Here is a 23,299-nt window from a genome sequence, read left to right as displayed (position 1 = left end):
CTGTTACAGAATATGATCTTGATGTGTTCACTGATCAGCATGTTCAGAAAAAAAGGAACACTAAACTGAAGGTGATCACAAAGAAACCCATTATTGTACAAAATGTCTAATTTCTGTTTGATTGACCCGTTTTGCAATGCCTTGAGTACTGAATAGGGAGTGTGCACCAGTAACACGAGTTTCCTTTTCGATAGTGCTTCTCTAAGAAAATCTGTACATATAAGACTTAGGTTAACAATTTTAAGCATGCTTAAGTTATGTGAACCGAATTCGTTTTCATTTTCACTTGAAATGTCTTAAAACAGCAAAAGCACTTTATGCATATACCTCGCTTTGGGACTTCTTCTTCTTCACTGTCACTTTCTTCTGATGAAGATGAGGAGGAGGATGATGAGGAAGAGGATGAGGATGAGGATGAAGACGATGCTGAAGAACAGGAGGAGGATGAAGAGGAACTAGAGCCTGATCGAGAGTCGGAACAAGAGGAGGAGGAAGACGAGGAAGAAGATGATCTGGAAGAACAGGATGATCTCTCAGAATCAGAGTCAGACTCAGAACTAGATTCGGATCCTCTTTTGTGGACTCGCTGTTTCTTAGAAGCTGGGTTTGGAGTTAGGGGTTCTGTTCTGGCTGCAACCATGCGTCTGTCTGTTTCACCTTTTCCACCAGATTTCTGGTCTCCAGTGGCCTGTGGTAAAACACCATTCTTTGGACTTACAGGCTCAGACTTTATTAGTGTCCTGGTTTCCTCAGAAGACATAGATTCTTCTTCAGAAGACTGAGGCTCCTCTTTAAGATTTTCACTTTTAACTTTCATATCCTCTAGAATAATACCTTTAGCATCTAGGAGCCTAGGTAGAGAGGTAAGAGGAGAAGCAGAAAGTGCTACTTGATATTGCTGTAAAAGTGGGGTAGAAGTCCTTGAAGGAGCCATCTTACTTTGACTGTAGTTCCTTTGAGCTGCCATAAAGGAGAGTTCAGGATCACGAAGAATGTGATAGTCTGTTCGGCTCACCCCATGTTTCGCAGCTCCAATGAGCAAGTCCCTATCATGAGGGCCACATTCCCACCAGACTGGCAGGTCTGGATTTGGATGGCAAAGCTTCAAGCGTTCAAACAATTGTGGATGTCGGAGGGCCTGTTCCCGTACTTTCCTTAGAAGTTCAATGCGATACAAAGTCCTTGAAGCACGTTCTTCTGTGATTGGCTGGATAAAAATATTTGGATCCACCAATTCTATGTTAAGACAAGAACAAAAACATTAATCTTGGAAACACTTTATTACAGAGTTAAACAAATAATGCAGCTTCTAAAATGCAACTCTACTCGATATCACTATGTAGTTTCCAGAATTTTTAAAATATTTTTAAATGAGGAAAGATATAAGTTTTTAAAAGTACCAAAATCCATACATACAGTGTATAACACTGGATCTTCTGAAAGTGGGGAAAACGTAATGTTTTTGGGAAATATGTTAATATAACTATGAATTTACTTTTAAAAAATTCCCTATGAGCTATGTCCTTACTAATCTGTGTCTTTTATTATTTTTTTAATGTTTATTTATTTTTGAGAGACAGAGCACAAGTTGGGGAGGGGCAGAGAGAGAGAGGAAGACACAGAATCTGAAACAGGGTCCAGGCTCTGGAGCACAGAGCCCGATGCCGGGCTTGAACTGGGGAACAGCAAGGTCATGACCTAGGCCAAATTTGGATGCTTAACCGACTAAGCCACCCAGGTACCCCACTAATCTGTGTCTTAATCAAAGAGACAAACACTTACTTGAACTCATTTATAAATACAAATTAAAACTGTTAAATCATAGCCGATAAACAAACAGAAGTCCACATATTTCTAGCTGCACCAAGGAAATTCAGGGCATTGTGGTGAACTCACAGGAACACTTAAGGCTTTCTTAAAATTTCAGGGAAGTGCAGGAACACTGTCAAAGGCTATGTGAAATAGTGGCTTGAGCTGGCTCAGTTTCAACATTAGATCTTGCTATATTTCTTTTGATGCGGTTATATCTTTGTGGGCAGAGATACTGGCAGTTCAGAAATCGACAGGGGCTTGTTGAAATAATGTGGGCCCACTTAAAGGAGCTGGTAGTGGCCAAATCTAGAACAATTTGAGTATCAAAATAATGAGAGTATTGGGTTCTAACCTATAGAGTAAAATAAATATATATGAGTTCATTCTGATATGAATAAGTAAATAATTGATCAACAGATGAAACGGAAACAACAGTTCTTGCTTGTAGCAGAATTCCACATTAAAAGCTGTTACACATAAGGATCTACTCATGGATACTAATGTCAATGGGTGGAAGTTTGAGGAGAAACAGGATTTGTGTGGTCTCAAAGTATCTCCTCAAGGTATCTGTTAACTGCAGGGGAAAGGATATCAATTTTACACTGGAGAAACATGGCATAAACTACTGTAACCAAGCAATCAAGAGCAACACCATCAGTGTTAGCTATCTTGACATCATGAACCCATTGATATGTTCTGAGAGGGACACATCATTTCTCTGGTACTCTTGACAAAAATGCATAACCTCAATGCAATCGGGTCATGAAAGACAAGAGAGAAACTGAGGGTCTGTTACAGACTGTAGGAAGCTGAGGGGAAAGACCAACTAAATACAATGTGGGATCCTGGAACAAAAAAGGACATCAGTGGACAAACCAGTAAGATCTGACTAGGCATTCAATTTAGTTAACAGCATTGTACTGTTAAGTTTCCTAGTCTGATAATTATACTGTAATTAGTCATGTAAGATTTTAACTTTAGGGGAGGCAAAGTGAGAAATGCATGGAAACTTCTGTGGTTTTTTGCAACTTTTTTCAAAGTCTGAAAGTAGTTTAGAACAAAAAGTTAAAAAAAAAAAAAAAAGACCATGCAGACATCAGTGTAGAACAGGAAACAAGAGTGGGCATATCCATTCTACCTCTAGGATGTGACAGTTGTATAGTCCCTGACAGGTGTATACATCTCATTAGTAAGTAACTGAGGTTATTTAAGAAAGAAAAGTAGTACTTTTTTTCTTTCAGCTTCTATTATGTTTTCAAACAATTACTAGATTGTTGGAAACAAATACTTAAGTTGTTTGGATCTACTTATTCATTAAACAGAACTTCTGGCCTCAGGTGCTGTGAAAAATTACTGAGACAGTAAGGGATCTATGAGCTGAGGAAGTTTGGAAAACTGATCTAAGTAAAACCTCACTCACATTTCTAACAAGAAAACTACCTTTTCGATCATTATTGATTGTCAGTAATTAACCCTTTCTTTTTAAAAACTGGAGTCAAAGTGGTTAATTTATTCATCACATTTTATATCGTTCGGGAATTAAGAAAATTAAAAAAAAAAAAAGAAATGAGGGCCTCTCAGTAACCATAAATAATAGAAGACACAATACTTTGCTTTATCTCTTTAAACCCATGGACAGTCTCTCAAAAGACCTTTAAGTAGACTACTCTGGATTATCTGGTATTTGGGTAATCAAGTGATGGGCTACTCTATTCAGTAGACTGACAACAGATCTGTTAGGACATAAAATTAAAACAAACCAACCAACCCACATGAAATTTACGTCCTTTTATTAGCAATTTATATTTTGACTACGAAATAGGATTAGGAAGCCACTGGGTTTAGCAGTCAGAAATCATATTCAACAAAGAATGGAGACAGCTGCTTATAATAGCATGATTGAGAGGAATTGCTGACAGGATGAGTGATTTCTCTGGGCTTCAAAGACGATGAAAGTCACTCTCCTGGGTGAATCTGCCTTGCCAGTGCCTTGGCTGAGCATTAGCACCTCTGATTGGTTGTTGTTCTCCTTTTTTTGAAGGCTCTGGGTGATTTTTTTTCCCCTATTAAAACTCTTTGAAATGTCTTTAGAGAGGAGGCCTCATTCCTTGCAAAATTATTCACCGAATAAACCCTGTAAAACAGTTCCTATGAGATGGACTAAAACTACAGGTTAGCTCTGTTTATCTGAAGCTACTATTTATCTTCTACCTTCCCCCGATCATCAATCTAATATTGAATAAGCACTGGCTATCCCTCAAAACTCAAGGTGCAACTTTATTCTCTTTTGATCTAACTTTAATAGCAGAATTAACAAATAGGGGGAATCTCTGAACATAGTTAATTTACAATTTTGAAAAATAACTGATGTGTTGAATTAGACAGTATTGACATAAAAAAAGTTGGAAATTTCAGAATTTTAGGGATTTTTGCCTCTTTGACCAAAACCAGGAAAAAAAGAAGTTTTATACCTACCTTCTTTGGAAGGAAGACGACAAACCCTCCGACACATGGACATGAATGCATACAAATACTTCTCCAAACTATCATCAGTTTTCTTATGCAGCCTAGCCATAGCTCTAAATTTTGTCCAGTCAAATTGGCCTCTGTCAGGATCAAATACCACTCCAAATGTGGACACAACTCTATAAAAGTCAGCTTCTTCTCTTCTTGTCCATCTATTTTGAGTCAGATTAAAGAAAGAGCCACACTGGTCATTAAAATAAATATTAATGCTGAATATAATGACTATAATAAAATTTAAAACATTTCAAATACCTAACACTTTAAAGGATTAAATGCAAGGGTACTACTGCCTTGCAAATATATGCTAGTTGACTCATCTGTCCAACCATGCTTCTCTTCCTTCAGAAAATAATAGTTTTTTGCACATCTACTACGTAAGAAAATATGCAGAGGATACAAGATTACGTAAGACATGATGACCCTACCTTTAAGGAAACAGTGAAACATTTCAAACATATCCCTAGTATAAGGTGGTATGTTGTAGCTGTATGCATTCTAGGAAGCAAGGATTTTAGGAGAGTGCAGAAGATGGGAGGTCCAGTTCAGACCTGAGTGATCAAGAAAGCATCACAGAAGTAAGTGGCTTTTAAGATGGAACAAGGCTAAGATCAGGTAGGGAATTCTAGGAAGCGGACACAGTATAAGCAAAGTAGGAAGTAATCTACATTTGGGGGAGATGATGAGCATTCCAGTTTGACAAGGATATGGCTCATATTGGAGGCAGAAATGGGGTCTGATTATGAAACACTCCATATGCCTGGCTAAAAATAGTCTCTATTCAGTTGAAAGCTCCTAAAGATATTTTAAGAGGGTAATATTACCTTCACATACCACAAATCTCCAAACACAGTCTAACTTATAGACACTTTTCCCTAGTTAACTTATAGAATTGTGAGAACGAGAAAGAGTGTATGAGACCTTTGAAAAACATCAACAGGCCATTTTTATCATAGTGCTTCATTAAGAAGATTCATGTAATAATGCTGCAAAAATAGCCTGGGAAACCAATTAAATCTTATAAAGCTTACACCTGGGTGATGGAAGTAGGAATAGAATAGAAAGGATGAGTTAAAACACTACACAGAACACACAAAAATATGACACAGTGTCTACCCTCAAAGAACTTACAACTTAGGAAGACAAGACAGGGAAAAGAAAAACGTCCTTATAACATCTTGTATTAGTGTGATAATGAGTAATTTATTTGGATAAGTGCTATATGAGTACAGGAAACAGAATACTGTGAGCTGGCCTGTTTGAGAAAAAATTAATATAAGAGATAGGACAGGGGTTGGGCTCTGAAGGATGGGCTAGGTATGAACTAAAGAGGAGGAAGAAAGGTATCCCAGGTGATAGGAACAACATAAGCTAGGGTACTGAGTCAAGAATACGTAGGATATTATGGCAGAGGAAATAGTACTGGATAGAATTAGAAATGCATGCTGACATCTAAATTGAAGAGACTCTTGGACTGAGGCTTAAGAACTTAAACTTTATACCTACAGTAAATAAGGAGCCATTGAATATCAAGAGAAAACTAGTATTTTAGGAAGATTGATCGAGATCTGACAGACCAAGGGAAAATGTATGTGGTTAAAGATGGCCATAAATTCTTTGCCGCTCTTCCCGTGGACAGGTATAATCTCTTTCCCTTTTCTTTTAAACTTCATTGGCCGTGTGACTTTTTTTGACCCATAGAAAGTGGCAGAAGTGATGCTTTATAATTGCTGAGACTAGGCCTTAAGAAATCTCCAGCTTTTATTGTCTTTGTCACTGGGAATGCTCCCTCATTCAAGCTCCCAGCTGGCAGCCCAGCACCAACTGCCAGGTGTTTGAGTGAGGCCACTTCCTACCTGCTGGCCAAAAACACGGGAAGCAGAAGAACCACCTGGTCAACCAAGAGAATCATGGGAAATAAAAAAAAAAAAAACTGGTGTTTCAGTCACCACATTTTGGAGTGGGTTACGATGCAATTGTAGGTAACTGAAACAGTGTATTTACAGAGATCTAGAACATTGAAAATCTTGTTTCAGATGAATTAAACTCTGGTTATGATGGATGTGCTGCAAATAAATACCAAAGAACAAGATATATTTTCCAGAGAAGATCCAAGGATCCAGGTTTAACAAGGAGGCCAGGCTACTGCTAAACATTGCTATTCTTTTCAGTGTAGTCTATCCTCTTTAAGAAGTTAAAGCTTTTGGGGGGAGAGTAGCATGACTGTCTTCTTAACAAGGTCTTTTGCAGAAAGGTATACTATTTTTTTCTCCTTTGATATGAGTGGTTGCAAGGGTTCATCCTCTGTATAAAACAGATAAGGACTTGTCTTCCATACATTCTTACATTTCATAAATGTCAATATAAAGTAAGGTAGAATGGACTTTATTTCATGTAACTTAAATGTATGCTTTATTAAGAATTTAATTCTTGAGTTTGCTCTGCAATTTCATTTTTTTAATACCTCAGTATTCATAAATAACAGAATAATGATTAAGTACGAAGAGTGCAAGAAACGATAAAATGCAATGATCTTTATCTGTTTGATATATTTGTGTGCATGCATAAAAGCACTTTGCTTTGACCAACTTCTCTACCTATATATGTTTTTCACAAAGTGAGATAATCACACTCTAAGAGGCTTCGGAATGAAAAACTACATTTAGATACTAACATTAAAAATTTAGTGCTACTGTCTTACCTCTGCTGTCTTTCTATCTTGGCTGCCATTTTAGGATTAAGAGTGGCTTCTTCATAAAGAGGCTGCATGACACTGGCAGGCACTGAGAACGTGGGCTGTATCTGTTGGATTTGTCTGTTTTTATTAGTACGCTGATATGCAGTGATGAGACGCCTCAAACGTGTGGTTAAAGCTGATTGAGTTGGCCAATAAATTTTATCACCCTCCATCAGCTGACCATCTGTATTTAAAGAAACTCATATCAATAAAAAAAAAAAACTAAAAAATGAAAACAATTTTGACCCTCCCCCCCTCCACCAAACTAAACAGAGAATGAAATGAAGCTCACAAAAAGAGCAAAATTTCCTTACTTAAAATATTTTTTCTTTCAATCTGATTATGTGGGGGAAAAAACCCACACAAACCAAACCTCTCATTATAAAAAGGTTTTCTTTTAACTACAGCTGTAAAAACATTACAACAAGTTTTTACAGCAGCTCAAAAAAAGTAGGTCACAGTGGAATAAAGAACCACAATATTATCTATTGAACTTTGCTTGCACAGAAAATACAACTCTTGCATTTCCAGGCCTAATACGTTTTACTGCCTGGCAAATACTCACTTGCCTTAATTTAAATGAATTAAAAATCAAACTGAAATCTTTGGGAAGTTGAATACTGTAGACACTTTTAAGTAATGCCTTCTTCTGTATTAAATCTATCTCAATTTATGTGAGAACCAAAACATTTTAAAGGCCATTAGTGAGGAACATATATTATAAAAAACTCCCTACAACAATGCTGTCACTTTTATGCTCTTATTCACCTAATAAAGTGCAGGACCTAGCTCTCTGTTTCCAGGGAATAATCTTCTAATTACATACACCATAATTAAGCAGTAATCATTCATGCTAAGCCAATGCTATTCCTTCTTCCCTAGTCAAACTATGAAAAGATGAGGCCCGACTCCACTTGGGTGCCAGGTGGGAGTGAGTGTACTCTAACAGTATGTTTCTATCTTGATAACCAGAAGGAAGTAGAAGGAAGACCCTGCAAAGGAAGGCTTTGTAGAAAAGGGGTGTGAGAAAGAATGGACCCTAACGTGCATATGGAACTAATAAGTTGTTGGATGGGTTACTGAACTAACACTTTAATGATGAAATCTCATACGCAAATTTAGTAATGTAACCATAAAATCATCAAAGCTTTGATTCCATAAAAGCTTAGTGAGTCACTGTGTAACTATTTGTAACTAAAAATACTGTTACATTTCCAATCAACTAGTATGTCTTATAATGATTACAACTGTCTTCAATAAAAATGTCATATGCATCAAACATCACAAAAGTGGAACAGTTTATTGATTTCATGGTATCATGAGAATGTGAATTTTCAATAATACTAAATAAAGAGATAAATGCAATGTACCTCCATCTGCTATAACAAGATCTCCTGGTGAAGAAACATCATCCTTTTAAAAGAAAACAGAAATTTGTCACAGGGTAATTGGGTCAAGATACACTGAAGAAGAAAAGAGAATCAGGTTTCTTAATATAGTAGTAGAGAACTTTTTGTAATAGAGTTTTTAATGATTAATTTATCAAAATTAAAAATTTTAATTTCTTGTTCTAAATTCCCACCCATTTACAACTTCTCTGTTGCCTTTTACACTTCAGACCAATTATTTTGCACTACAATTTTCCTCTTCCGTGACCACTTTTGGTCCAGTTGCTTTCCCCCCACCCTTCCTCTACCTGCAAATATGCCCCAGGCTTTCTTGCTGTTTTGTTTTTTTTTTTTTTCATTCTATATACCAACTTCCATAATTTATTCATTCTCATATCTGATTATTAGCCAGCAAATCTTTTTTCTTTCAGCCTTGAACAGTTTGCTTGTGGTGTATATCTAATCTTTATCTGTCAACAGAGCAGCTCCAATTAGGTATTCCAACATTACTGTAAACATATTCATAACTTTGGTGGTTTTATTCCAATGACTACTATTTTTTTAAGTTTATTTTAATTTATTGTTTATTTATTTTTTGAGAGGGGTGGGGGGGGGAGAGAGAGACAGAGAGGGAGAGAGAAAGAATCTGAAACAGACTCTGTGCTGTTGGTACAGAGCCCAACGTGGGTCTTGATCTCATGAATTATAAGATCACGATCTGAACTGAGATCAAGAGTCGGAGGCTTAGCCAACTGAGCCAACCAGCACCCCAACTGTTATCTTTTTAAAGTTTGTTTATTTGTTTGCTTACTTATTTAAGTCACCTCTACACTCAATGTGGCACTCGAACACACAACCCTAAGTTGTGCGCTCTTCCAATTGAGCCAGTCAGGTACTACCAATGACTACTATTTTCTGTTGTTATTTTAGAGAAGACTGAAATTAGAACCACTGTCATTCCTTTTCAAGTGGGTCTTTTTTTTTTTTTTAATTTTTTTTTTAACGTTTATTTATTTTTGAGACAGAGAGAGACAGAGCATGAACGGGGGAGGGTCACAGAGAGAGGGAGACACAGAATCTGAAACAGGCTCCGGGCTCTGAGCTGTCAGCACAGAGCCCGACGCGGGGCTCAAACCCACGGACCGTGAGATCATGACCTGAGCCGAAGTCGGACGCTTAACCGACCGAGCCACCCAGGCGCCCCTCAAGTGGGTCTTTTAACTCTGGTTGCTTTTAACATATTCTCTTTGTTCGGAATATCTTTAATTTCACTAGGATGTTTTTTTAGAGTGGACTTAATTTTTTTTATCCTGCCAAGATTCACTTTATTTCTTGAATCTCAGGATTCATGTCTTTCATTAAGTCTGAAAAATTCTCAGCTGGTATCTCTCTTAAAACAGGTCTTCTCCTTTATGCTCTCTGGCCACTCCCTCTGGAATACTGATTGGACATATACCAACCAGACATCATCATGCTATCCTCCTTGTCTCTAAAAGAGTTTTTCGTATTGATTTATTGCCTCTCAGCCCTAAATTCATTACCTTTCATACCTTTTACGGGCCCTAAGAAAATGGATCTGGCTCTTTAAATACTATGTTTCACCAGCCAGTATGATGTCAAGCTTTGTCAGTACTGGCAGCCAGAGACACAGTATGAGGAAAAGGGTTTTTCTTCTTTGGTTTGGGTGAACTCCTCCCGTGCTCACCTCTGCAGTTCAAGCAGCTTCTTTAAGTGCCTATTGGCTAGCGGCTTTCCCTGGTGACCTCGCCCTTGGGTGGTTGTCTAGTGAAGTGCCTCCAGTGAGACACTTCCCCAGGAAAAGGTCCCTTGGCAACCCTGGAGGGTAGACTTCGGCAAGTTCCAGAGGGTGGATTTCCAGCAAGTTTCGCCACCAATGAGGTGTGGCCATGCCCTCCCAAAAAAGTGAGGATCTCAGCCCTGCTGGACATGGGGCTCTTCCCTAGGTGCTCTGCATCAGCCCTCAGAAGAGTACCCACTCCTCCATTCTTCAGCATTCTCTTTACTTCTTATCAGCCAATCTCTCATCACTTTAATCCACCGATTAGTCAATCATTCTACAAACCTTCCCTGTTCAAATTGCTATGTGGTCTCTCTCTCCTGATTGGGCTAAACTGAGCCATTGTGCTACACTGTGGATCCTTTCCTCATATCTATTTTCTAAATAATGTCTTCTCTCAAGATCTGGGTCTAATCTGCCTCTCCAGCACAATGTTTAACCTATTTGTTAAGTTTTAACTTCTAATGACTGTATTTTCCACTTCTCAAGTTTTACATAATTCTTTTTCCATATGTCCCTATTCTTTTAAAATCAGATCCATCTTTCTTTTATTCTTGGATCTTTCTTTAATGTCTTTAACCATTTAAAAATTACTTATTTTCTATTTTAATAGATCTATATCAGAAGTTCTTAGAGGTCTAATCCTGTTCTTTGTTGTATTTGCTAACATTTACTCCCGGTAAATTGTTCCTCATATTTTTAAAATTTTTGGATTTTGACCTCATTTCACAGAGGGTTTTATCTTCAGGACCAAGTATAGTCTACACTGAAGCTGTTTTTTTTCCATAATTCTTTTTCTTTATGTTTCTACTAGGTATCTCAGGGGTATTACAGCTTGGGATCCTTTTATGTCACATTTTTGGCTCGAGAGTTCCTGGACCATGCAGGTGATGTAAAAGAAATCAAACCATAAACTCAAGAGAAAGCAGGCCTATGGCTAATGAATTCTCAGGGGAAACAATTTTTTTTTCCCTACCCAGAGTCCACACTGTTTCTTGGTGCTGTTTGTCAGAGAGTGCTTTCCTCTGAGGGTTTTCATTTAGTATAGGATTTCCATTCTCACTGCCACACTCTGGCCCTCACTCTCACTTGTCCTCATACTGCCATCAATATCCAAGCCCCTTGGCCACAAAGACCAACACACCTTACCTGACAGTTACCACACCATCTAGTCCTTTACCATGCCCTTGTTAAGTACTACAGAATTCCTCATCCTTTTTAACATCACTTCCCCCAATCCACAGACTCTTTTCTGTATTTTCACCAACTCTGCTTCTTCCTTTTGACCTTCTATAAACAGAACACATAGAACTATGTTTTCCCAGCTCAGAATTCCTCTCCTCTCTACCTTCTACTTTAAACCCTTTATGTGGGTATAGTTTCTATCTGTTGCCGTGTACTTTTAGTATCTACTTGTCACTCTCTGCTTTGGGATTTCTGCCCCAACGCCGTGCTTCTTAGTTCCTAGCACTGCAGCACGTGGGCAAGCTCCACTTCATCCACACGTCCACGCCAGCCTCCAGCTTGTCTAGAAGGGAGATCAGGCAAATTCTGAATGGTTATTTGTGATATCTGTCAACCTAAGTGGATCACTAACTTAGCTGCTCTTCTGAAGAACAGAATTAGGTATAAGGAAAACATGAAAGAAAGAAACAGCAAACAAAAGAAACCATGGAGTAACTAGAATTGAGGATTTTAAAATAGGATCCAAAGCGTACCTCCATATCATCTTTAAAGATAGCTGGGGCAGGTTTGTATTCTGGATCTTCCACATCCCTGTTAAAATACCAACAGATGCCACAATTACTGTACTGGACTTAAAACTTCTCTTGATGGGACAAATGGGAGTCTTGTTGCAAGGACCTTTTAGTGCGTTTTCAGACTGAAATTTCTGTTCTTTAGCCTGAGGACTCGAAGCCACAGCATGAAGGTGGTTCTATGGCAAGTCAGAAGAAAGCTACCTCTAATGGACTCTTACTACCAAGTTCACTTTTAAATGTGGTAATATTAACCTCAACATAGTCTCTTACTTTTCTCTTTTGGTAAGAAAACAAAGATGGTAAAGGCCCTTATTTGTTACAATGAACAACATCATATTTCTCTTCAACTGTAATATTCTTAGCTGTCTTCTTTCCTCTTAAGCCCTCAGAATTTTATGGCCTTAATGGCCATGACCATTAAGAATGGAAAAATGAAGGACTCATCACAAGAATGGGTATGGGGCAGGTCCAGCCTCTTCCTTGATCATACTGTTGGATAAGCACTAACTTATCAGAGTATCATTAGTTCTTTCCAATTGTAAACTCGGAAAGTTTACTTACTTAAAGATAAACATCACTGACAGAATATGTGATGTTGATAGAGATGCATGGAGAAACCAAGACCCTGAAGTGCACATACCCATCCATATAATCATTTGCCCTCTGTTCTGCAGCAACTGCTTTCTCATCAGGTTTTCCCACTCTTTCCAAGAAGCATAATGCTGGGTCTGCTCGGATAGTGTTATATTTTTCATAACCTGGAGGGATCACCAATTGTGAAAGTAAAAAGGATAAAAAAAAAAAAAGATGTATAAATATAAGCATTCCACACATTTATGGTAGATAATGTTCCTGGACTAAATGGACCATATATTAAAATGATATACATTAAGCATGTTTTCCAGAAATTATCACAAATTACATGATCTGGCATGTGTATATTTAAAACTTTAGATTAAATTTATCAGTTAAAGTGAAAAGAGGAAAACTGATCACACAGAACACACTTGACCTAAGAACTCTTCCTGAGGGGAAGTTATGTGAGACTTCTGCCACCCTTTCATGAAGAAGTGTAGTGACTGACAGACATAATTTGGTGGTGTATGCTGTACCTGATATTGATAATAATATGAGTGTTTCTGGAATAAAGCTGTAGGTGGAAATCAAACTGAGAACTAGCTGAATTATATTATACACAGAAGACGACTCTACCTACCTTACTTCTCACTTACCATGTTTAAAAACTCCAATAAGAAGGGACTTATCAGCATCAAAATCCCACCATTCAGCAGGAACTTCTGAGTGGTCTGGTTCTGGGACCCAAACATCAATGTCACTTTAAAAAAGAAATCACGATATGGCACTATGAATGATTACAAACAAGTTAAAGAGGAGGCAAAACTTTACCTAGTTTGTAAACAGCATTATGGTTTTTAGGAAAAGATGTTAAGATTTCATTTCATTGATCTTTTTGTTTTCCATAATTGCCACCGATAAAAATTACAAAATCGCACAACATAGTTAGCATAAAATGAATTAATATTCCTAAACTCAACAGAAGAAATGTTTCAACAGGTTTACTTTACTCTTAACGAAGCATATTCTTTCCACTGATTTCCTTTAGATACAAACAAAATGTTTTATGGGAAAGTAGAATCTTATGTCAGCAAACAGCCTGACAAAAATCAGCTGGCTCAAGTATTTCATTTTGTACACCAGCAGACTGAGGCCCTAGAAGGGCAAATTAATTGCTTTGGGCTGCAAAACAAGTCATATCTCTTCTGGACTGCTATTGGTAAGAAAATCCCACTGAAAAATTAAGCATTGCTTACAAGTAAAGGAAAATGGAAAGTTGTTTTTTTTTCTTTTTTAAGTATTTATTTATTTATTTATTTTGAAAGAGAGACAGAGGAGGGGCAAAAGGAAAGAGAGAGGGAGAATCCCAAGCAGGCTCCATGCTGTCAGTTCAGAGCCCGATGTGGGGCTCAAACCCGAGAACTGCAAGATCATGACCTGAGACTAAATTAAGAGTCAGATGCTTAACCAACTGAGTCATCCAGGTGCCCCCATTTTCATGTTTTATTTACTCATAAGACTTAGAAGCCTTTTGTTTTCATGGCCATTGTCCTTTATTTCCACTATATTAGTGGTTAAATATTGGGTTCTTGTGAACTAGCCCGGGAACATATTGACCATTTATCAGTTTCTTTCTTTTTTTTTTTTTTTTAAGTTTATTTATCTATTTTGGGAGAGAGAGAGAGAAAGCAGGAGAGGGGCAGAGAGAGAATCCCAAGCAGGCTCAATGCTGTCAGTACACAGCCTGACACAGGGCTTGATCTCACAAACTGTGAGATCATGACCTGAGCCAAAATCAAGAGTTGGACACTTAACCAACTGAACCACTCAGAAGCCCCTATCAATTTATTTCTATATGAAAAGTTATTTTGAGTTTCCAAAGACAACCAACTTACAAATGACCTTGGGCTACACAAATTATTTGTAAGTAGGAAACTCCTCACTTTTTCAAATATATCCATATAGGTCTTTGTTAATTAACTTATGAAATTTTGGTGCCGAGACAAGATGAAATTCTACTTCATTTTCATTACGTTTTATCGTATCTCTGATTCTTTGAAAACTGATAAATGACGAACGTCAAACAGAGAAATTCTCAACTAGAATTATTTGATTTCCTGAAATAATTTATCCTATCCAATCTCCATCTTCTTTGTTGAATAAAATACAAGAATGATGCTTGTGTGTGAAAATTAATGACATTTATTTGCTAATTCCTGTCAGACATAAGTTGTATGTTAGGCTAAGGGAGACAATGGCTTGAATCACTATGGTAAATAAGTAAACATTTCAGTCCTTCCATGTATGGCAGATTTTCCTTTTTAGTGGTGTTGTATGTATTACTTATAAAAGGTTTCTGGGAGAGTAGTAATTTCACATGATAAGCAAAGGAAATTATGTTTGCAAAATTAAAAATGCTCTTTAGTAGTTGTTTCATATTCCTGAAAACAGCTATATTACCACAGCATTCACGGAACGGATTTATTATAGTTTTTAGTCCTTTATTATATTGTCATTTTTTAGGCATGATAGTTATATATAGCATACAAATAGCACTTTGAATGTTTTAATCAAATTATGAATCAAAAACTTGCCATTTTCTGTGGTGCTTGGGTGGTTCAGTCACTAAGTGTCTGACTTTGGTTCAGAACATGATCTCACAGTTTGTGAGTTTGAGCCCTGCGTTGGGCTATCTGCTGTCAGCACAGAGCCCACTTTGGATCCTCTATCCCCCTCTCTTTTTGCCCCTCCCACCTCATGCTCTGGCTCTCTCTCTCAAAAACATTTTTTAAAAACCATGAAAAGTGGATAGGAAATTACTTTTTATTTTTCATAAATCTTTTGCCAGCAGAAAAAAGTTTTAACCCAAGGAATATGGAGAAAAGGATGTAGACCTTTCTCTAGATTCTTAAAGGAAATTATCTGCACTTAAGTAACATTATTACCTCTAATCTTCTTTAAAAAAAACCCAGAAGGGCTGCAATCACAGTATTTTCTAGCTTAATGAAGAAAAATAGAGAAAGAATGATTTTCCCGTGATTTGGTCAAAGTTGAAAAAACGATGAGGAAAAATACAGTTACAGAAGATATTTATTTTTGATTCATTTCCTGACCAGGACTAAAAAGTGTGAGAACCAAAAGATGAAGGCAGGAGGAAAGAATTTAAGAGGGTCAGGTAGTTCCCCTCACCAACCATCAGGTGGCACTCTAAGCTCAGAACACTGTGACAAGCATCCGAGGTAGAAAGATTTCCTACTTGTAAAGAGCATATACCTACCCTGTGTTTGATTTTTTTTTTTTTTTTTAAATTTTTTTAACGTTTATTTATTTTTGAGACAGAGAGAGACAGAGCATGAACGGGGGAGGGTCAGAGAGAGGGGGACACAGAATCTGAAACAGGCTCCAGGCTCTGAGCTGTCAGCACAGAGCCTGACACGGGGCCCGAACCCACGGACCGCGAGATCGTGACCTGAGCGGAAGTCGACCGCTCAACCGACTGAGCCACCCAGGCGCCCCCCTGTGTTTGATTTTAAGGGACAAATGGATGTTAAGTGTTTGTTAACTGCTAGGGAAAGGACCATAATGAGGTGCATGTGCTCCTGTTGTTGATTTCTGTTTTTAAAGATTCAGTTCACATGCTGTCTCTTGCATAAAACTGTCTTTAACTTCCCCAGGCCAGATCACTCATTCAAAATATATTTAAACAGCACTCATTAAGTGCCAATAATAGCAATAATAAGGCAGACACTTCCTGCCCTCATGAAGAGGTACCTGCACTACTGCATGGTGAATGGTGTGACAGGGTCCTCTGGGTACGTGCCTGACCTGGAGGCTGAGGTGATGCCAGCTGAGCAGGAAGAGCCCGGAGAATGGAGGAAAGGGGGAAAGGGAATGTTCCAGCAAGAGTGCAAAAGCCTGGAGGCGTTGGTAATCATGGCACCTGTGAGAACTGTGGACCTGAAGTTCAGGAGAGAGATGTGAACTGGAGATAGATCTGGAAGACCCTCAGTATAAAAACAAAAACTGATGGGGCACCTGATGGGGCAGTTGCAAGAGTGGGCAACTCTTGATCTTGGGGTCGTGAGTTTGAGCCCCACATGGGACATACAGATTACTTAAATAAATAAAACTTAAAAAAAAATTTAAAAAACACCTGACACCACAGAAGAGAGACAGCATCCAAGAAAAGGAGGTGACAACAAGAGGGCCTATGAGAAGGCATTTAAGAGGGGTGAAGAGGAGCCTGCAGAACAATAAGCAGAAAGAAGCTAGAAAGAACACATCCAGGTGAATGCTGCTACAGACACATTTTAAGGAGGCAGTGGCCAACAAAGGTGAAGTCAGATAAGCAGTAGGGTACATCCGTGTGTTCAGCAGCAAGCTTACTAGTGGACGAGTGGGCAGGCAGAAGAGAGGGGGTGGAAGCTGAGCTGTGGGGGAGTGCGTAGGAAATGGGAGAGCAGAAAAAGGAGACACCGACACAGAAATCAAGGAGAGTGATAATACAGTAGCATGAGGAGACACAGGTCCAAAAGCACTGTGTGTGTGTGCGTGCGTGCGTGCGTGCGTGTGTGTGTGTGTGCCTGGATCTATGCTGAGGGAGATACAAATATGTTAAAATCCAAATGAGAAGTTGGGGGCCAGGGGGAGATTAATGAAAAGAGGAAATGTAGGGATAATTCACAGATCACAGTTTCTCCACAAGTGGAGGCCAAGGGAAAAGAGGGGTCACTTGGTCAACAAGTATGTATTGGGTGTTATTATGTCCCAGATTCTAGGGGCTGTGAAAAAATGATCAATACGACAGATAGCATGTTTAACCTTCAAGCAGCTTAAACTGTAGTGGGAAGAGAAAGACAGACAAATAAACATGACTCTAATAAGCATTTCATAGGCATTATGAATGAGATAAAGTAAGGTTACGTAGTAGCGAGTGACTGCTAGGCTTGCTTTAGCTAGGGAGGCCAGGGAAGGCCTATCTGAGGAGGTAGACGCTGAATGGAGGCCTGAATGACCTGAAGAGACAGTTCTGGGAAAGCTGAGGTGTAAGAGTGTACCAGGAGGCACAGCACAGAGTGAGCCTGATGTGCTGGAGGAACAGAAACACCAGCGTGGCTGCAGCATTGTGGGTGAGGGACAGAGCGCTGAGGAAAAAGGACAACCGGGTGGGTATAGTTGCATGAATGCCTACAGAAGACAGTATTACAAAAAAATTAAAGAAGACAGCATTTCAGGAAGAAGAGAGAAGTAGAATAAGGAACAAAGAGACCAGGGTGTCGGACAGATCATATGTGGATAAAAGTCAGTCACCATTCTTCCACTGGGTTAGGAGGGAAAAAGAAAGAATGAACACAGGGAAGGTTCAGTTTTAGATTTGGTGGCAGGAAGCTTGCGGCTGCTGCTGTTGTTGTGACAGAGCCAGATGATGATGGTGATGATGGTGATGATGGTGATGATGATGATGATGATGACTGATACTGCTATTAGTGACAGAGCCAGATTGAGACTAACAGAGGAAAGGCAACAAACTGGCAAGGGTGAATTCTGTAAATTTGGTAGAATTTTCTTCTTGTGAACTTCACTGAGTAAGCAGCCACTTTGATAGACAGTTTTCTGGTCATAGAATTTTTGCTATTTTCAGTATATTACTGAAAATATCAACAGGTTATTTAATTAATTTACCTTGCATCAACTCCATCAAATACTTTCTGACACTCATTTCCAATGACTTCTTGCTTTAGATAATACAGCATTCTTACACGAAGCAAAACCCTAAAATGAGGGAAAGGAAATCAAAAGACACAAAGATATTAATCATTAAAGAAAATTCATCCATGAGGTTAAAATTGGAAAAGAATTTGTACACAGAATTTTTGTAATTAAGTAATTACTTCTGATTAAATAAATCTCATTACTACCATATATATAAAATAGGTTTCTCCAAAATCTTCACAATCATTATTTAATATCCAAGTAAGATATAATGAGATCATTTGGAGGCCAGTTTTATTTCTCTCTCTGTTGATGAAAACAGTGACACAAGAGGTATATACCATGATTTGCTGAAGGATACCCTGTAAGATTAAGATTAGGATTGGTCCTAGACCACACTGTCTCTGTACTCAAAATCAGCATGTTTTAAGATTTTTAATAAATTCAGAAATATAAACTTCTAAAGAGTTGTGTTAAAAATACCCTACTACCTACTTATTACAGTGATGTTTTATATGTTTTTTGTATCCTTCATCTTGAAGTAGCTGCTCAGGATTATATTTTCGAAGCCATTCTGCTTTCTGTATATCAAATGAGCTTGTTTGAGTCTTTACTTTCTTCCCTTTTCGACCCCTGGGTACTGGGGCTGACAGGCCTGTTAAAATGAGAAGGACATGTGATATCAGGGATAATCTGTAGAAAGATTTGCAATTTGGCACATTTTTTTCAACACAAGAAATTTCTGGAGACTTTCAGAGGTCTGTGCAGGCTGTATAGAGATCTTTAAAATATTAATGGTAACATGGGGCGCCTGGGCGGCTCAGTTGGTTAAGCCTCCGACTTCGGCTCAGGTCATGATTTCATGGTTTGTGGGTTCGAGCCCCGCGTCGGGCTCTGTGCTGACAGCTCAGAGCCTGGAGCCTGCTTCAGATTCTATGTTTCCTTCTCTCTCTGCCCCTCCCCTGCTCACGCTTTGTCTCTCTCTGTCTCTCAAAAAAAAAAAAAAATGTTTAAAAAAATATATATTAATGGTAACAATACTGACCCAATCACAAGGTAAGTTAACATGATGATTATACACACATATTAACAGTTCCCCACAAACACCCAATAATTCTGTATCTGAAATTAATCACTGTAATTTCCATTTTGTTCTAAAACACATTATTTGTTTTCCAAATGTAAAAACCAAAAGCTAAAACCTGTACCTCTGCTTTGCTTTTAGTTTCTTTAGTTACAAAATAAGCTTTGGCCTCTTGATTTTCAAAACTGCATTAGGTTTAGTCATTGTGGATTCCTGTTTAAGAGAGCTATATTCATTTTATGTGATACTTTTGTTGTGAAATATTTCTTTTTCTTTTACTATTTTGAAGTAATCTCTACACCAAACGGAGGGCTCAGACTTACAACCCCAAGATCAAGAGTCACATGCTCTACTGAATGAGCCAGCCAGGCGCCCCTGAAATATTTCAAAACTACAGAAAATATATTCCTACTCTTAACCTTAGCATATTCCATATTTGGTCAGTATTTTATTAAAGGAAATGAATACGCATAGTTGAAGTTCAATTCACTCCTTCCTTCCCAGAGATAATCACTACCCTGAATTTGTCTTTTCATTCCATGCCTCTTTGTATTCATAGGTCGGAGAAATATTTAAGTTTACAGACATTGTATTTCACATGCAATTCTGCAAATTATTGATTACTTTGGTATTTTTTTGAGATTTAATACTTGCCGACTCACAAGGCTGTAATTTATCCATTTTAACTGCTATTAAAAATCTACTGTGGGGCGCCTGGGTGGCTCAGTCGGTTGAGCGTCCGACTTCAGCTCAGGTCACAATCTCACGGTTCGTGAGTTCGAGCCCCGCGTCGGGCTCTGGGCTGATGGCTCAGAGCCTGGAGCCTAGTTCCGATTCTGTGTCTCCCTCTCTCTCTGCCCCTCCCCCATTCATGCTCTGTCTCTCTCTGTCTCAAACATAAATAAACATTAAAAAAAAAATTAAAAAAAAAAAAAATCTACTGTATGAGTATCACTGCATACCACCACCTACCTATTAAACTCAATGATGCTTGAGTTGTTTCACTTACAATTTTTAACAATTACTAAAAAAACAGTTTTGATTCCTTTCAATTTCTATCTCGTATCTCTTTTCCTTGCTGTCCTCTACCAGCCAGGAATCTTACCACAACGGTAAACAGAAGCATGCTGTGGCCTGTCCATTTCTTCTGACAATATTGGCAATTTTGCCTTTATATTTTGAGACCGTTTTGTTTGGTGTATAAAGTTCATACTTGTTATATCTCCTTTTATGGATCAGTCATTTTATTACTGTGTAGTATCTCTTGTTGGTACTAATTAATGCCCTCCACCTTAAATTGCTATTCTGTTCTATGTTAATACTGTTCTATATTCCAGAGTCCTCCTCACTCTGATTTGGAAACCAGTGCATAATTAAAAATATACATACTTAAGGTTTCCTAATAAAACGTGTAGATATTCCATATAAACTTCTCTTTAACAAAACTGCTTCAGATTTCATCACATAATCCTATTTACTTTTTCACTTCTGCTACATGCTAATTTATAATTTACACGAGATCTGTTGTGCTTGACTATTTCTACAGCACCTTATTCTTCCTCCAAAATCACAGTATATTTGAAGTATCTTTAAAGATATTAATGCTGGTTTAAAAAAGTTCTTTTCCTTGCATAGTCCTTATTTCCTCCGAGTTCATTTAGATGGTTTGTTTCTCGTCTCCACCTCTCATGTTGGAAACTTTCCTCGGGTGTCTGGTATCCTTGGTTGTTTGCTCATATTTGAGACAGACCAAAAAGTTGACACAGATGGTCTGACGGGACTCACTGAAGGGCAATCTGCTGTTATCCTTCATATTGTTAGGTTTTGCCCTGATCAGACTCCGCAAAGAAAATTCCTTAGTTTTCTTCCTTGAGTATGACATTGTTCAATATACATACATTCATTCGGTCCCCATTTAGGAGCTCCATACCTCAACTACCAATGCAACCCAGAGACCCTCCACTTCACTCTCCCTAGAGAACAAACTTTAAGTCATTTTTCATCCTGATGACACAGAACTGAAGAGGATATTTAGCAATCTGAACTCTGTTTAAACCACTTGTAGTCAAAACCTCTGTCCTTTACACCTACTTTCAGAGGTTCCTGATATGTCACAAGCTGAAACTTTTGGGTAATCTGTGCAGCAAACCAGTCGGTCGTTGCCTTTTCCTACTGCTGACCTAAGATTCAACTCTCTCTGGTTGGTTGAGTTAGTCACCACTCACCTATTTGCTTCCAGGTTCCAAAACTGTGTTGCTATTTCCTCTCCCATTCTCTCTCTTCTTTTGAGGGTTTATGCCTATTTACTTTTTAATTATGGAATTAAGCATAGTCAAAAACAGATGGAGAAATATGAAGGATCACAATGTCCTGTCATCCAACTTTAATAATTATCAGCTCATGGTCAATTTTGTTTCATCTATACCCTGTTCACTCCCCAACCTTCTATGTTATTATTTTTTTTCTTCTATATTATTTTGAAGTAAATCTAAGACACCAATCATTTCATGAACAAATATGACTATCTTTTATTTATTAATTTTTAAAATTTATTTATTTAAGTCATCTCTACCACCAACGTGGGGCTAAAACTCACAATCCCAAGATCAAGAGCTGCACTCACCTCTGACTAGGCCAGTCAGATACCCACCCCCCTTTTAAAGTTTATTTACTTAAGTAATCTCTACCCTCGATGTGGGGCTCTTTTAGCGATATATAAAAGACAAAGCCTCCTTTAAAAAAATAACCATTATCAGCCCCAAGAAAGGCAAATAATACTTCCTTAATACTTGATATTCAAATTTACTATTATCTAAAAAAGATAATTTTAAAAAATCCCCTGGGCTGTTTGTTTCAACCAGGAATGAAATAAGACCCCCACAATGCAAGCAGTTAAGGACTCTTAAATCTTTTAGGTTACAGCAGGGTTTTCAATCTCGGCACTGTTGGTATTTTGAACTGCATAGTTCTTTATTGTGCAGGGCTGTCTATACCCCCGTGCCCTCTACCTACTAGATGCTAGTGACACGCTCAAAGCAGTGACAATCCTAAATGGTGGCAGGACTGGGCACAGAATCATGTCTGGCTGAGAGCCACGGGTTTTGGATAGCCTCTTTACCTGCCTGCCCCCACTTTGTTGAAGAAACTAGGACTTTTGTCTGTGGAATTTATCAAGTGTAATGCCTTAATTTTTTTTTTCTCTTCACTGACATGTAAGTGGGGTTTCAAGGAAGAGTGAGATTATATTTGTGTCCATCTTCCATCCTTACCTGAAGTCAGTTCTGCACGTTACTGATTTAATTGCCTGCAACTAAGACAGCCTCCAGTGATCACCCTAATCTAAAATAGGTGCTTTCTGTTTTCTCCATTTCAGAAGTTATTTTATTTACCTCACAGTACTTATCACATTCTGTAATTATTTATCTCCTTTCTTATTATGTCTATCTACCTGGCCGGAATGCAAAGTTCATGATGAGCTCAGGGATCTTGTTTCTTCTTATCTTCCCACTACCTTGCATGAGAAGCACACAGTAGACACTATAACAGGTATGTGTTGATTAAATAGAACAAAATTGTAACACAACTTTCAGGGCGTAGTAATCTTTTTTATCTTTACAGAAAAATCAATTACTTTATGCTATGAAAGAATTACTTTATGCAGAAAAGAATGTTCTATTAGAAAGGATGTGGAGAAAAAGGAACTTATATATACCTTATATATACAATTTACAGTTGTAAACTCGTATAGTCATATCTGATGGCAAATTAAAGTATTTATGAAAACTTAAAATGTATACATCAGTGTTTCTCAACTTTAATATACATACTAATTGCTAAGGAACTTGTTAAAATTCAGTTTCTGATTCAGTAAGTCTGAGGCCCAAGATTTTGTACTTCTAGGAAGCTCTC

The 23,299-nt window shown here is 38.0% G+C and overlaps 1 protein-coding gene across 11 annotated transcripts in view; it reads right to left on the bottom strand.

The window, feature by feature from the left end:
• The window catches only part of CHD9 (chromodomain helicase DNA binding protein 9), a 233,692-nt gene that overhangs the window by 23,754 nt on the left and 186,639 nt on the right, over window positions 1–23,299 (bottom strand). For all 11 annotated transcript variants that reach the window (XM_019455939.2, XM_053906106.1, XM_053906109.1 and 8 more), the window contains 9 exons: window positions 18,802–18,961; window positions 18,277–18,366; window positions 13,251–13,354; window positions 12,659–12,776; window positions 11,977–12,034; window positions 8,443–8,485; window positions 7,037–7,256; window positions 4,288–4,490; window positions 328–1,236 (listed from right to left, as the gene is read on the bottom strand). In XM_019455939.2, coding sequence (XP_019311484.2) covers window positions 328–1,236; window positions 4,288–4,490; window positions 7,037–7,256; window positions 8,443–8,485; window positions 11,977–12,034; window positions 12,659–12,776; window positions 13,251–13,354; window positions 18,277–18,366; window positions 18,802–18,961 — 1,905 coding nt within the window. The remainder of the gene's footprint in view (window positions 1–327; window positions 1,237–4,287; window positions 4,491–7,036; window positions 7,257–8,442; window positions 8,486–11,976; window positions 12,035–12,658; window positions 12,777–13,250; window positions 13,355–18,276; window positions 18,367–18,801; window positions 18,962–23,299) is intronic.

This window comes from Panthera pardus, unplaced genomic scaffold (assembly GCF_024362965.1).
Source record: "Panthera pardus isolate Hobbes unplaced genomic scaffold, ASM2436296v1 HiC_scaffold_18, whole genome shotgun sequence".
NCBI lineage: Eukaryota > Metazoa > Chordata > Mammalia > Carnivora > Felidae > Panthera > Panthera pardus.
This window is presented reverse-complemented; position numbering and strand designations above follow the sequence as displayed.